The sequence below is a fragment of the Bufo bufo genome, chromosome 4, assembly GCF_905171765.1.
Source record: "Bufo bufo chromosome 4, aBufBuf1.1, whole genome shotgun sequence".
Classification (NCBI taxonomy): Eukaryota; Metazoa; Chordata; class Amphibia; order Anura; family Bufonidae; genus Bufo; species Bufo bufo.
In genome coordinates this window covers 134,237,751-134,254,419 of record NC_053392.1, presented here as the reverse complement: position 1 = coordinate 134,254,419, position 16,669 = coordinate 134,237,751, and the positions used below count along the sequence as shown (strand labels likewise).

At 42.7% G+C, this 16,669-nt stretch overlaps 1 protein-coding gene across 3 annotated transcripts in view; it reads left to right on the top strand.

Annotated features, from left to right (window-relative positions):
• Window positions 1-16,131, top strand: part of DGKD (diacylglycerol kinase delta) — a 141,589-nt gene extending 125,458 nt beyond the window's left edge. For 2 of the 3 annotated variants that reach the window (XM_040427949.1, XM_040427948.1), the window contains 5 exons: window positions 5,352-5,444; window positions 6,107-6,226; window positions 6,825-6,939; window positions 11,783-11,913; window positions 14,892-16,131. In XM_040427949.1, coding sequence (XP_040283883.1) covers window positions 5,352-5,444; window positions 6,107-6,226; window positions 6,825-6,939; window positions 11,783-11,913; window positions 14,892-14,978 — 546 coding nt within the window. In that variant the 3' untranslated portion in view covers window positions 14,979-16,131. The remainder of the gene's footprint in view (window positions 1-5,351; window positions 5,445-6,106; window positions 6,227-6,824; window positions 6,940-11,782; window positions 11,914-14,891) is intronic. The other variant, XM_040427950.1, reaches the window with a different exon arrangement.
• Window positions 16,132-16,669: the final 538 nt, after the last annotated feature.

Sequence of the window (16,669 nt, the reverse complement as noted above, 5' to 3'; positions counted from 1 at the left end):
ATACTACTCCTTTATCAAGCGGAGTACCTATACCATTTCCAGATGCTGTAGCCATGTCTCCAATCTCATTATAGTGTGCACCATGCAGCCAGATTACTCCCATTTTCAGGTGGAGTATTTGTAGTATCTCCAAGTGCTGTGCCCTATTGGTACAATCTGTGGCCCATACTGCTCCTGCATTACCCTTTCCTGGCTCTAATGTGTGCTAGGCAATCATGTGGCCCCTCTTCATGTGGAGTGATGGTACCATCCCCAGACGCTGTACTCATTACTCTTTTCTGGTTCTAGTATGCATCTAGCACCCCATTACCGTCATCCTCGGCGGTGTACTTGTACTATCTCAAGGCGCTGGATCCGACAAACCATCCTGGTTGTAGTATGTACCTAGTAAGCATATGTTCCCCCCCTTCTTGGGTGGAGTAGAGTTGCAATTGTTAGATCCAGTATATGGCTGGCCTGTTCAGATCTGACATACAGTACCTCCTGAACCAGGCCCTCTGAGTGCACCATGTCTTCTCATTGCCCCTGTACTAGGCATGGTTTTTACTTTATTGCTTGACGCACTATTTAACAAGACTTCTCAGTCCTGTTATGCACCAGACAACCACACTCCCTTCGCCATGGGCAGGTTGTTGGCTATCATGCTAGGTTTGTGCTTTGTCAACCCTATAAAGTACTACTGTATTCCGCACAGCTGCGTTACCCCATTTCATGGATGTAGTACTCTCGTTGTTACTGCCTCTCTGCTTTGTTTTCACAGTTACATGCCCCAATCCTGGCAGAGTACCTGGATCACCACTGGATATTCTATCCTGCAGGTATACGAAGCATTGTGAGCACCGGCCACTACTGCAGTGTTCGGGTTATCGCAGGACGTCCTCTCTGATATGGCTGTGACAGGATTAGTGAGCGCCACACACCTTCTTGGTGGGTGGAATTTTCCGCTGCTCATTGTGGTATTGGACATGGTCCCGTAGTTCTTCCATGGTCCGGGCGTTCTTGGTACTCCCTTATGTTCTCTGATTAGTTGTGCTACATGACAGAAGTGCCGTTCGCTTGGGCCTTGCCATTGTCTGCACCTGTCATTTTCTTTCCCCTTCCTTGGGGGTTTCATTGTGCTCTGCTGGTAGCTGGTTTCTACATGTCAGTGTGGTCTCTCCCGGCTTTCCCTGGCGAGTTCTGCATCCTTTTTCTGACATATGGATGTCTGGCGATTATTTTACAAAATCCAGGCTGTTGTACTTGCGCCTTCCGGGGCAGTGTTCTACAGTATGCTATTCACTACACTTGGGATGGTTGGTCTAACCATGGCTGATGTTTTTTTCCCTATGGTTGCTACATTTCATTTTTCCTTTAATAATCTGGCTATTATTGTCCTCATGTGGTCCAGTTCTGTGGACCCTACTTAGCCTCTGACTGGGTAATCCTGCTTGGAGTCCCTGCCCCAATGATTCTTGGACAATCTAGCTTGCCTGGTTACCTCTGGGGAAGCTACTCATAGCATCTCTGACCGCACATGCTCTGTATGACAGCTGCCTCTTTGGGCCCGATTTGGTTCTTTTCCCTCCTGGGTCCCCATAGGCTTGTTTCCCTCTTGAGATTCTAACCTCTCTTCCAGTCTCCCCAGGTTCAGGTCCTGGTACCTGGGAGTTTGTTGCTCCGGTTACAATTTACATTCGTATTGGCCACTTCGGGGATGGAGCTTTCCCTTGATTTGAGAACTTTTCCTCCTCTCTTCTACTCCAATATTTCTCAGACAAGTGTGTCTCCACTTGTATTATCAGGGCCTGCGACTGGTTCCTTTTTTCCTGAGACTTTATGTGACCAGGGATTTCTCTGGTCTTACATTTCACAGTGATATTTTGTTCCAGTTTTTCTGAGGCTCGATTCTCGCCTGCTTTGTATGGGAAGCATGTCTTTACGTTCCCTTCTTCTGGCCATTACCTAGGACCCCCTTCTTCCCCAGGGGTTGGCTGCTTTCTCTGGTAGGATTGGGTTTCCATTTTCTTATATGGTGTTTCTATTTTCCCATCTGCCTTGCAGTGGAAGGAAGCTTGCTCCCTTCCCATGGTGAGTCTTTTCTATTCTTTCTCTCAGTCGTTCAGCCTCCAGTGTTTCCTTGTTTCCTTTCTACCCTGGCCTTGACTTGATGTTTGTCACGGATAGGCCATGTTTTTGGTCTGAGACAATTTAGAGTTTTTTCCTTGCCGGGTCCTCTTACTGGTCAGGTTCCTTTGCTTCCAGGCCTTATGGAATCTCCTTCCTTTTGCGGAGTGGTGGTCCACAGGGTCTTACTTTTGCTTGTCTCCAGGAAGTTTTTTCCTTGGTTCAGGACTGCTTCTGTCCTTTTCCCAGGCATTTTCTCTCCTGCCAGGTTCCCTCATGGTCTAATTTTTCTTGTTGGGTCTGTCCTCTTATAGATACTCCTCCTGGAGAATCCTTCTATATGCAGAGCGCTAGGTCATTACCAACAGACGCCTTCCGGTTGTGCTGCTCTCCTGTTTTTTCAGGGGGAGCCCTGGTTCTTCCAGATCCTTCCTCTGGCTCTCTAGTATGCACTTGTTCAAGCTTGCTCGCTATAGTCTAGCTTCTTATTTTTCCCACCTTAGGTGGAGCTGGGTGTTTCCCTTTGTTCCTTTATTGCATATGGCCTTTTTTCCCAGGCACTTGTCCTTGGGATTTTGGCGGTCTCCCACAATCTTTTTCCTTGGACTCTTCCTGGTCCTGGAGCCTCTTGGCTCACTTCCTTAGTTTTCTTTCTACCATTTCATGCTATCGCCTCTCTTGGTCCTGTTGGGTCACATGGTTCTCCTGCACCTGTGTGCCCATCTTTTTGCATGAGATTTCCTTCCCACCCTCGGGGACTGCTTTGGGACATCCCATGGTGCTGTGTCCCCCAATGACATTAACGAGAAAATTAGATTTTTGTACTTACCGTAAAATTCGTTTCTCGTTCAATTCATTGGGGGACACAGATCTCACCCATTGTTTTCATTTCTCTTTGTCACCAGGCTGCTGTTCTTCTTTCCTTCCCCAGTCCAGGAATAGTTGGTTCTTTACTTTTGTTTCTCTCTCCTACTGCTATTGGTACAAACTGATTAGCCTAGTGTCTGTAGAGAGGGTACAGCCCACCTGGGCGGAGCCAACCTTTTTAATATATAGTGTCGCCTCCTAGTGGTAGCTGGGCGTATACCCCATGGTGCTGTGTTCCCCAATGAATTGAACGAGAAACGGATTTTACAGGTGCACTCCTGTCTAAACAGCTTTTAAAAATGGTCCATTTGATTTCAACGGGTCCTGTGTGGCCCAAAAAAATGTCCCAAAATAGGACTTGTCCTATTTTTTGACGGACACTATTCACTGGCTGTTAAAAAAAACAAAACACTTATGTGAATAGCCCCTTTAACTTCAAATAGTTCTAAAAATGGCTGTCACACTGTTATTTTTCATGTCGTGTGAATGTAGCCCTTAAAGGACCAACATGTATTGTATTACAGATTTCTCTAAAATCTCACATAGATGTAAAGATTCTCCTCTCACTACTGAAGTTAAGGTTCAAGGGGCTATCCTCCTTGGGGTCAGTACATCCACCTTTTGGTATACTTTATGGCTCTAGTCTAGAAAAAAAGGCCTGTTAGTTATATTGCAGCCATACTACTTATGGGCTGACTGCTCATAATAAAGGGGTTTATATAATTTTGTCTTATATTATACTGCTATAAAAACGAGCAATATTGTCTTCTCTACACATAGCTATGTCTTTAAAACAAAAAGGAGGACATAGGTCTCATTCTGAGAAGATGGATGTTTCATGACATTTTTCTGGGTCGAGTGCACTACTTCAGGGTTTTGTTTGGGTAGTGGAAACATTTATTTGCCTTTTATAAATGGTACTTAGCCTGACTTGACTTCAGGAAAAGGATTTATCTGTAAAAACATAATCCTGATACTAATTTTAGAGAAGAGTGGTTATGTAAAATGATTCATGTGTAATTTTATTTTGGAGTGTGCAGTCTGGAAGGTAAAATAAATGAATATTACAAATCTTAGATTAATGACTATAAACCATGAGTGTAACTTCACCTGAAGATTTTACTTAAAAGGAGTCTCTCACCAGTAACATCTCAGAGTCAGGCAGTAGGGACCTAATTAGTGATGAGTTCAGATTTTCTGGCAATTCCGTTATGGATTCCGTTACCACGGGCCATAACGGAATTCTATGACGGAATGCTTTAAGAGGCATTCCGTCATAATAGAAATCTATGGCCTCATAACTGATCCATTTGGTTTCCGTTATGCAGGAGAACCAGTGCAGTGGAATCTGCAGGCAGCATATTATAGAGCAGGAGGAGCTGAGCAGATTCTCTGTATGCACACACAAAATGCTATCAATCACTGATGACACCTCCCTGTGTACAACTATCAGTTACTGACAGCTATTTCTGTATACACAATTACACAGAGAATGGTATAAATCTCTAATCACATCTCCCCTATGTACAGCTATCAGTGACTGACAGATATCTCTGTATACACACTTACACAGAGAATGCTATCCCTGATAAAACCTCACTGTGTACAACGATCGTGACTGATAGCATTTTCTGTGTATGTATACAGAGATAGCTATCAATCACTGATAACACCTCCCCCTTGTACAGCTATCAGTGACTGACAGCTATCTCCGTATACACACACAGAGAATGCTATCAATCACTTATAACACCTTTCCCATATACAGGTATCAGTGAATGACATCTATGTCTGTATACAAACTTACACAGAGAATGCTATCAATCACTGATTACACTTCCCCCGTGTACAACTATCAGTGACTGACAGCTATCTCTGTATACACACTTACACAGAGAATGCTATCAATCACTGATAACACCCACCCCGTGTACAGCCATCAGTGTCTGACAGTTATCTATGTATACACACTTAGACCTGTATTACACCAACAGATTATCTGACAGATTTTCTGACCAATCATTGGTCAGATGGCCGTTTGCCCACACAGATCTTTTGTTATACACAACACCTATTGGTCTTATTTGAAAAGATATTGGTCAGATAATCTGTTAGTGTCATACAGCCCTTACACATTTCATGGTGACAGGTTCTTTTTAAGAATGGAGCTGGTTCATCAGGTACCATGGGCAGGCTGTCAGGGAACTGCCATAGCTCTCTGAAACACTTCAATAGGTAGTGGTATATGTCAAGGTAAAAATAAACCCCTTTTTCCTTGTGCTATTGTAAAGAAATGAAATAATACATAGAGAATAATCATTATTTGTAGCAGTTGTATTGATCTATTTCTAATGGTTTCCAGTACTGTCTTGTTTCAGGGTCTAAGTTGCACTCATGTAATGGAAATGGTTACGAACGTTCGAGCTTTACTGAATGAGACCGAGCTTTTACTTTCTGGAAAGATGGCTTTGGTGAGTAGAGGGCTGAAATGTACAAATATTGCTCCTTATGCGTCAAACTCTTACCTGATTTCAGTGCACTCCAAGCAGTGATGTATCTCTCCCCACAATATGTGTTCTTCAGTAGATAACAAGTCTAAAATTAGTCGTGCTTTAAGCCAGAGAGGTGAGAAATGGACACAGTGGCTAGATAAGGGTCCTTTCACACGTGCGAAGTTCTGGGTCCACATCCGTTCCACAATTCGCAGAACGTGTGCGGACCCATTCATTTCAATGGGACCCCAAAAGATGCAGACAGCACACTGTGTGCTGTCCGCATCCGTAGTTCCGTTCCACGGCCCCGCAAAAAAAGATACAGCATGTCTTATTCTTGTCCGCAATCGTGGACAAGAATAGGCATTTCTATCATAGGGATGGCCATGTGCGGTCTGCAAATTGCAGAAGCACACAGGCCGGTATCCGTGTAAAACACTTACGGACATCTGAATTCCCACAGCATTTGCCGTGTCCGTTTTCTGTCTGTGCCATGAGAGCTCGACATTGGTATTACTTCCTTTCTGCTGTATGGAATAGCAAACAAAGTATACCACACTGACCTCTGATGGGCACTGCACACACCGTGTGAAAGTACCCGAACAGTAAAGATAACTCTGACTAACCTTTGTCTTTTGAAGCTGTTGGATCCTCCTCAGAAAGAACAGCTGATGACATCCCTCAATAACACAGAGCAGGAGCTGAGGAAACTAGCAGACATCCCATGGCTGTCCCAGAACACAGAGCCTGGAGAAGAAGACGTGAGTATTGTCATTCTTCCTTTAAAGGGAACCTGTCACCTCCAAAAGTGATATAAAACTGCCAGCATTACCTTATAGCAGCCCCCAGTCTGTAACTGATCATGTGTGTGAGCCAGAAATTTGTTAATCCATACTTCAGAAAAACGCTTTATTAATCTCCCTGAGCGCTCTGTTTGCAGTGTGCTTGAAGTCAAGGGGGCAGCGGAAACGGTTTCAGAGAAAACTGATCCGTCCCCATTGACTTGCATTGGGGGTCATAACGGATCTGTCTTGCTCCGCATCCCATGACTGAAAGCAAACCGCCGCATGCTGCGGTTTGCTCTTTAGTATGGGAACACAACCAAACAGAACGGAATGCATTTTGGATCATTCCGTTCTGATCAGTTACGTTTTGTCCCCATTTACAATGAATGGGGACAAAACTGAGGCGTTTTTTTCGGTATTGAGCCCCTATGGCGGATCTCAATACCGGAAAATATTAACGCTAGTGTGAAAGTAGCCTTAAACATGTTCTTCCCTTCATTTGTGAAAAGAAGACATGCATCTCTTCAAAATCATGTTTTGCTAGAGGCTGACAGTTGTGATCTCTCTTCATCAGGGGGCTCTTGATTACTCCAAATTAAGACGTAGCAGTCGGTTTAGATTGGTGAACAAGTTCAAGAAGGAGAAAAACACTAAGAACAAGGAGACCCGGAGAAGCACAGGAGCACCTGGTAAATGTTCTGTCAAAGAAATAATTACAGCAGATACACAGGAAAGGGTGCCATACTGATATACTATATATACTTGTGATGGGTAAAACATTGTAATTAACAGAAAGTAGTAGATTGCTAGAAATTTTCTGAAGTTTTGATGAAGATTATGTACAGGGTCCGCAACCTCTGGCAGTCCCGACTATTGTAAATAGGCTTGAGCGAATCTGGTTCTGATTGCTGTATCCGAACCCGATTCGTTTGTAAGCTTCGTTGTTAATATCGGCTCCATCCTACTGTAAAATGTATGGCCTCCGTGGAGGTCTTTCCGAAATCTCAAGAAATATCGAAAGACTTAGTTCATCTAGCCTCTATCACCCGTCACTTTGTTTATTCACATACATTACTGTATCAAAATACTAAGCCAAACGCCGCTTCATGCCTCATTAATGAAGCCAAGTTCATCTTTGTATTTTGATACAGTTTGATAATTTATGCAAATAAACGAATTGACAGGCGAAGTAAGTCTCGCGAGGCCATACATTTTACAGTAGGACGGAGCCGATATTCTTAAGGTAGTTCTTAAAAGAATCGGGTTCAGATACAGCAATCCAAACCCAATTCGCTCAATCCTAATTGTGAAACTACAACTCCCAGGATGCTCCATTCACTTATATGGGGGTTCAGCCAAGCAAGTGTGCAGGTTGGGAGTTGTAGTGCAAAAATTGCAAATAGTAAACACACTGTATGTGTCCGTCTCGCACACATAAGTATGTCCGTCTCGCAAATAGTAAACAGTGTGCTGTCCACATAAGTATGTCCGTCTTGTTCTTGTCCGTTTGTGGACAAGAATAGGCATTTTTACAACATATGCGGGATGCACATGGCCGGTATCCTATTTTGCGGATCTGCGGTGTGCAGACCGCATAATACATACGATCTTGTATTTAGTATTTTGAAAGTGTAGGAATACAAGAACATAAGCACTTGTGACTTCATTGCTTATACATTTTTATACTTGAGGATGTAGCACCGTGGTTATAGGCCCTGAAGCTAGGAGGATGCACCAAACATTAGGGCTCAGCCAGACAGCAGTATTTTCTGTCTACATGTCAGCTGAAAAAAACATGGGCCAGATTTATCATTAGCTCAAGTCAAAATAATGGAGTGAAAAAGTCCCACATTTTTGCGCAATCGCTAAAATTGCGACTTTTATTGGCTCTGCGCTATGCTTGCCAGTTTTCTGAAAGTGGGCATGTTTTCTTATGTAAATGAATCTCTAGATAAATTTACTATTGCGACAATTTAAAAACTCTCAAAAAATTGCGCAATTTCACTCCAGTGAGGACCATGCTTATCTTATGCAACTTTGTAATAGAACATGCAACTTTTTCGTAAAGACGTGCGACTTTTGTAAAGCCGCTTACTGAAGGACAAACTGCTACTGTCAAACCACATTTATCACAGTATTAAAGGACCATTAATAAATCTGACTTAGCCAAAAGTGACTTTGGACATATGTAAAAGTGGAGTAAGATATAAGTGTAATGATAAATCTGGCCCATAGAGTTTTGCCTTGGCTTCCCCCAATCAGTGTATATTTTTTACATATTGGTAAAAATCTAATTCACATTAACATTTTGAAAAGTATGCACATGCTGAGTTTAAGTTAAATGCCCTACCCATCACAGTTTGCTGTGGTTTTGACCCATGAACTTCAACGAGGAAAAACTGCAGCAAAAAGAACTACAAGTACAAACTGCAGTTATGGATTTCACATGCGGTACTGTTGTTCAGTGCTCCTTAGAAGCAGTTCAAGGATTTTTCCTTTACATCTAATACACATCTCTAAAGGGGTTCATCAGGATTTACAGGAAATGTGTCATCAGAAAATGACCTATGGTTTAAATCACCTTATGTTAAACATATGTTTTTTTAGAATGTTACGTTACTTAGTTAGTTTTTTGTTTTCCTGTGTCACTATCTATATTTACAAAAAAATTATATAATCCTGCAATTTTCACACCGGCCACTAGACCTAATAACTTTCTATAATATCCTGTTCTGTACTTGTGACTTTTCAGTAGCCATCACATTATCACAGGCAGGATTACAATGACAGGTAACACCTGTGTATGCATAACACAAAATCTACCATTTCACAATAGGTTTTAACCTATCTACTCCCTCCTCACCTCTGCACAGAGCATGCCTAGAAAACACTCCCATAGAAGTCAATGGGGTCAGCTCCTGTCCATTGTGCCTATGGCCCATGTAGCTGGAAGTCTTTAAGGGGTGGTGAAGCTTGTTTTCTCAGAATAGGACATCAGTATCTGATCAATACAAACAGACTGCACACCCCTTTAACATATTTTAGACCTAGCGGCCAGTGTGTGTGTGAGGGGGGACTCCCAAAAAATTCTATAGAAATATGGTTAACATAAATAAGCATAAACATAAAAAAGCAACTTATGGGGGACTTGCACTTTTGTGGGCATCAAAATGATTCCTTTAGATATGAGCAGACAGTCCAGGGTCCTTTCTCTTACTGTAGCCAGTTCCTAGGGCAAACCTTTGGATGTCCTAACAGCTGTTTTTTATTTAATATGCAAGAATATTACAAAGTAAAAAACAAATCTATAATAAAAATCCATTAAAAAATAATAGTTAATTATGCAAAAGTAAAAAGGGAAAAACAGTCACAAACCACAGGTTTTTTTTGTTAGTTTTTTTACAACATATATAATTTACTAAATGTGATTTGGAAAACCCCAAATAGCATAGGCATATTTGGTGTCCTTAAAGGTTCTGCAAGAATGGGGAAGAGGGGGGGGGGAGTTGGCAACCCTTCCCCCACACTTTACCGGACTTGTAAACTGAACATTACTTCCCTGCGATGCTCCGCTGGGCTCATTTGATGAAAAACATCTTGTTTGACATCGCTGCAGCCACTCACTGGCCGCGGCAGAGACTGGCTCCCCTTACGTGGTGACAAATAATGACATCACACAAGGTGATCCGGTCACCGCTGTGGCCAGTGATTGGCTGAGGTGATGTCAAACCAGATGTTTATAGATAGGGAGCCTAGCGGAGCATAACCGGCTGGGAGGAGAAGGAGCAGGGAGCCAGCACCAGCAAGTAGGTATGTAATTTTCCCTTTACAGGCCCAGCAAGTGGCCTTTGCCAACCCCCCCCCCCCCTACCATTTCACAATAGGTTTTAACCTATCTACTCCCTCCTCACCTCTGCACAGAGCATGCCTAGAAAACACTCCCATAGAAGTCAATGGGGTCAGCTCCTGTCCATTGTGCCTATGGCCCATGTAGCTGGAAGTCTTTAAGGGGTGGTGAAGCTTGTTTTCTCAGAATAGGACATCAGTATCTGATCAATACAAACAGACTGCACACCCCTTTAACATATTTTAGACCTAGCGGCCAGTGTGTGTGTGAGGGGGGACTCCCAAAAAATTCTATAGAAATATGGTTAACATAAATAAGCATAAACATAAAAAAGCAACTTATGGGGGACTTGCACTTTTGTGGGCATCAAAATGATTCCTTTAGATATGAGCAGACAGTCCAGGGTCCTTTCTCTTACTGTAGCCAGTTCCTAGGGCAAACCTTTGGATGTCCTAACAGCTGTTTTTTATTTAATATGCAAGAATATTACAAAGTAAAAAACAAATCTATAATAAAAATCCATTAAAAAATAATAGTTAATTATGCAAAAGTAAAAAGGGAAAAACAGTCACAAACCACAGGTTTTTTTTGTTAGTTTTTTTACAACATATATAATTTACTAAATGTGATTTGGAAAACCCCAAATAGCATAGGCATATTTGGTGTCCTTAAAGGTTCTGCAAGAATGGGGAAGAGGGGGGGGGGAGTTGGCAACCCTTCCCCCACACTTTACCGGACTTGTAAACTGAACATTACTTCCCTGCGATGCTCCGCTGGGCTCATTTGATGAAAAACATCTTGTTTGACATCGCTGCAGCCACTCACTGGCCGCGGCAGAGACTGGCTCCCCTTACGTGGTGACAAATAATGACATCACACAAGGTGATCCGGTCACCGCTGTGGCCAGTGATTGGCTGAGGTGATGTCAAACCAGATGTTTATAGATAGGGAGCCTAGCGGAGCATAACCGGCTGGGAGGAGAAGGAGCAGGGAGCCAGCACCAGCAAGTAGGTATGTAATTTTCCCTTTACAGGCCCAGCAAGTGGCCTTTGCCAACCCCCCCCCCACTTTCCCCCAACATTCTTGCACAACCCTTTAACACCATACCGACCTGTATAATACATTTATAACATGCTTTAAGGTGATTGGTGAACCACTTAAAAAAAAATGAAAACATTAATTTCACTCATTATAAATGACAGGCTGTGTTTGGAAGAAAGCAGCCATGCTTTTCTAATCCTGGACAACCCCTTTAAGTGATCTTTTAATTCAAAATGAGCTGTTATGACAAGTAGCCTGATAATCCCACATTAATTTATCGTTTTTAGCACCAGGTATTATGTTGCTAATAAGTGAATATAACTGATATTGGGTGACTCCGTGTAATGTAATGAGTTAATCTGAATAAAATAGGGAAATAATAGGTGTTGTGTCGAGAGGTAATTCATTGCATCATTTCGCAGAATGATTTATGATAGCCTCAATCTGTAGCTGAAATTACATTTGTCTATAGAAATTCTGGAAACTGTGCAGTTACGTAATAACTTTGGTGGTGTTGGTCTTTACCTGATCGTTGCATCTTGAAATTAGATTCCTCTGCTCTCAACTGTGGATAATCTGTATCTTGGCAAGTGGTTTTCTTTGCTTTGGGATGTGGTTTCTTACTAAGGGACTCTTTCTGACAGCTCACCTTTGGGGGACGGAAGAGGTATCTCTTTGGTTGGAGCATCTCAGTCTGTCTGAGTACAAGGAGGTCTTTACTCGCCATGACATCCGGGGCTGTGAGCTCCTACATCTGGAGCGCCGAGACCTCAAGGTATCTCTCACAGATGTCAGACACAAAGTAGAATCCAGCTCTCTTCTGCTCTTTGTCTATGTCTAATGCTCTCCCTGCAATCAGATTTTGCATGTTTTTCCCCAGCTCTGCACCAGTTCTTTGTATCATGTCATCTACTAAGGGTACTTTCACACTAGCGTTAAAGTTTTCCGGAATTGAGTTCTGTCATAGGGGCTCAATACCGGAAAAAAACGCTTCCGTTTTGTCCCCATTCATCGTCAAAGGGGACGAAACTGAACTGAACAGAACGGAATCCTCCAAAATGCATTCCGTTCCATTTAGTTGCGTTCCCAGACCGGAGAGCAAACCGCAACATGCTGTATTTTGCTTTCCATCCTGTGAAAATGGATCCATCATGACCCCCGTTGACTTGCATTGTTTTCTCTGACACAATCTGCCACAATAGAAAACGATCCGTCCTTGATTGACTTTCAGTGTTCAAAACAGATCTGTTTTGGCAATGTTAAAGATAATACAATAACGGATGCAGATGGTTGTATTATCAGTAACGGAAGCGTTTTTGCTAAACCCTGCCGGATCCAGCAAAAACGCTAGTGTGTAAGTAGCCTAATACTTCTCCCCATTAAATTTCTGCTGGCAAAACTGCCTATGTAATATATGTGTATTATTATCCACACCATCTAGGTACAGCTCTGCATTGCCAACCCTTCGGCACAAGTCACCTCTACTATTTTACTGTCACTTAGTAGCCAAGCACTGTTTTCAGACCATGTAGCAACATACAGTGTGACACATGTAATCAGCACTGTTTAAGGACCATTGCCTTGAGGCGTAATCATTGGCGGTATATGTTTGGATGAGTTCTTGACCTATTCCTCTGCTTAATGCCACCGAATAAGCGTACAGTGGCATTCGTAGGCTATAGACTGCCGTGTTCAATAAACATATGCCCTCTGTATGGAATAGTGCAGCAGTCCCCGCTGTTCTATCCAGTCGAAAAAAAGAAATACCAGTGTAACCAAAGTCAAAAGGAAGCTCTTCTGTCATCCATCAAGGCAAAATGGACCTATTCCTCAATGGATACATTGGACATATGTGCCAGGAGCCTCTGCAGTGTATTACGGCACATATGTTTAGCAGTGAAAGTGAAAACAGACACCGCAAAATGCAGTGTGAAAGCGGCTGCACTCCACTCAGATGATTTATTAAATTGATAGATTGTCCTAAGTTTGAAGCCTGTCCCTTGAAATCAGTCCTGTTGCCCCTCTATGGGGACATCACTGTATTGATCCAGTGTTTTACAAGTCCGTGCTTAGACGGTATACTGCAAAGACTTTCACTGCTAAACCTATGTGACCTTTGTCCACTTGTCATTCGTATTGGTCATTGCTCTTCAGCCAGTGCCCGATATCCAGTGCTAAAATGTCTTCAGGCCTCATCAGTACACAAGCATGGCATATCTAACATTGTCATTCCCATTTCTAAGTCTTATGACCAATGACAGTATGCCACCTGCACCCTCCTGCTCAGTGCCACCCTTGCATGCATGCAATCACAGCTATTCTACCAGGTGACTAAATGCTAATATTTGTCTGCTCTGTGTTAACACCAGCGAGTTCTCTTCCGCCATGTGTTGTGATATATGTAATGTGTCTGTGCTTGTCTTCAATTTGTTGCAAAAGCATAACATTTTAAAGCAGTAAAATTACATTATATCCGTTTTCAATAGTTTTTGCTGCCACAATCAGGCGCTAGACTCTCATTAGATCACTTTCATGGCCTTTATTAACGTATGTTAGCCATATACATTAGATTATTGTCAACCATCTGACTTGTATGGAAGCATCCCGACTCAACCCAATAGCAGATGTTGGGGGGAAGAAGATAGAAGGGCAGGTTCAGGTACCCCTTCCCAACAGAAAGTACACAGGCCATAATGTTCTATGAAGGAGGTCGAACAGATCTATGCAGTGCACTATACTGGCTAACAGCCTATTGCCCACAGCCATTGTATTAAAATGGCAGGTTGCCCAGCACCTCTTTAAGTACATCCCACAAGTCCTGGCACCTCAATCTCCACCAACATCACAAGGCCAGACTGCATCCTGCAAATGAAATGAATGGCATTGGGTGATATTTTGGCCAAGACACACAACTTGCACTCACCTCAAGGATCCTCATTGTCTTGCTAGTCCCTAAACTAGAATTATGTCACTGAAAGTGGGTTTCAAATTACTTGATGTCATTGAAAAATACCATACTTACTGCTAGAAGGCCACAATGTTGGGTGCCCCTCTATAGTTATCCCTTGGACAGCTCACAGCCAGGGAGAAGGAGACGCCCCCTGAGAAACACGGCCTTCTCCCCCACCCTGTACCAATGGTATGGATTTACATACTGGGCAGGAGACCAGAACAGGGGAACGAAGCAGCGCATAGCAAAAATAAGCAATATTACATGTCATCAGTATGCCCTCCCCTGCCAGCTATTTATATGGTAATGTCAGAGCCTGTGAAAGGCATTAGTCACTATTTGGATTATCATTGTTATTATGGCCTTAAAATAATGCATTTTACACTAATAATGTCTCATGTAGGGCTTTTAGCACAATCGACAGGTGCAGTGCCATGGGGGCTTCACAGCATGAATGGACTCGCCTGTATTCTCGATAGCTCTACTGATATGCCCATACTGCCTTGTAGAGAACTGAACATCTACAGATGAATGAATGAAAATGACATTTGTATTAGTATTATTCACATCACAAAAATTCAAATATTAAAATTCTATATGATTAACCTTGATCCATGAAACGGATAGAATATTTGAAACCATTATTAACATAACTAATTGCTACAAAATGGTTACTATGCTTTGCAGCTAGCTGAAAGTTGCGCCCTTTTCTGCTGAACTTTTTTGTGGGTTTTCTGCATTAGGACTTCTCCCAATATTTTAAGTACAATAACGAGATAATAACACCAGTTTTTTTTCTGCAGGAGTTGGGAGTGACAAAAGTGGGTCACATGAAGAGAATCCTCCATGCCATCCGAGAGCTGAACCCCCCTCCTGTCAGTGTGGAATAGGATCTGTCTTCACTGCGTGTGTGGTCCAGTCTGGGTGATCCTTGATCGCCGGTGTCACTCCATTAAAACACATGCCGCTCTAGTGTTGCTGCAGCACATCTCAGAAGTCTTCTGAGCTTCTTGGCCAACTATGATACATAGCCATTGTTATCCCTACGACCAGTCAAGTATCACAAGCCTAAATGAGCCCTGGCAATAACTGCTGCCAGTTATAGACCGGATATATCCATGTCTTGAATGAGCCAAGGGCTTTAATCTTCTTTTTTTTTTTTTTTTGCATTTTACTGGATACCCCTAAGCCAGATGTTTGTTTTTTTGTAGATGCTGCAATAGCCAGTTGTGACTGTAGTAGTCCTTCTCATTGATGTGCTACCTCGTGTGGATTGGGACAGGCATTATACTGCTAGCAGACTGAACACAGTAGACAGGGCTCACTCACCCTCTGCCCTTTGCCTAAAGACTTTGAGACCTTGGTAATGGATTTAGGGCTCTACCTGTTCCTCGCACAGTTATTGCATATGTCAGATGACTGTGGAGTTTTGTACTTTGTTTTAATATGAATGCTCTTTTCTCAGGCTCAACGTGTACATTTCTAGTGGTTTATAAAGTATTTGTAATATAGCGTAGACCTGTTGTAATCGGTGGTTTTATTGGGCTGTTTGTGAAATCCAGCTGTGAGATGTCAGACCATTGCAACGTCCCATGCTGGGGGTCTAGGATCAAACGATTGTTTACATTTCTATACTGTAGGTACCTTTTTAAAAAGCAGGGAGCAGCCTCTGCCCTGCATAGTGTGTCCCCTGTGGAGCGCAAGAAGGAACTCGCTGTCAGAGCGAGATACATTGAAGTACTGTTTCCTGAAGATGTGTTTGGCTTGTGATTTCAGTTGTCCACATCCATTCCTTCATCTGTTCAACCTCTTACATTTCTGACTTCTGGGCAGGTCCCCTGTTTCTTGCTTCTTATGTATGAGGGACAAATGAAAGCCACGAAAACCCTCAGCAGAAGCCTGGCTGTCCTTTCCCATGCGTATTTATTGTCCCGTGCCTTATTGCAGTCACAGCTTCTTTTCCAGATTGATGTTAATGCGTGTAAATAGCAATATTGTAAAAATTCCTTGGTTCTAACAGTAAAATATCTCTTAATGATGTTGCCTTGTTCCTAGTCTATTTTTTCTTACCACTTGGGTTATAATATATGTGACAAGCCTCCTGCAGGCTAGTTTCAATATAAATCTGAATGTATTCTATCAAGGTAATGGCTGTATTACACCAGCAGATAATCGTGCAGATCATCGCTAACAAGTGTTCATGGTAACACTCGTGGTAACACTCAATCTGGCAGTGTAATGCTGCCGCTGATTACCCAGTGCCCGACCAAATGCTTGTTCACAATCTTTAAGCATGCTTTAAAATCATTTGCCAGGGCCAGATCGTGGCGGCAAAGAATGATTTTTGTATTGGGACGAGTGATGACATTAGCGATAGCTCCTCTCCATACTGCGGTCTCCTCTGCTGACAAGCAGGCAATTGTCGAGAAGGAACGTTTCCTTCCCGACAATCTTCAGCCACATCTGCTGTTTGTAATACCGGCCTTAAGCTATGATCACACCTGCGTCAGATGCTCCATTTCCATCATATGCAGCGCTTTTTTTTCTGACCATGACCGAAGCCATCAGACCCTATTATTAA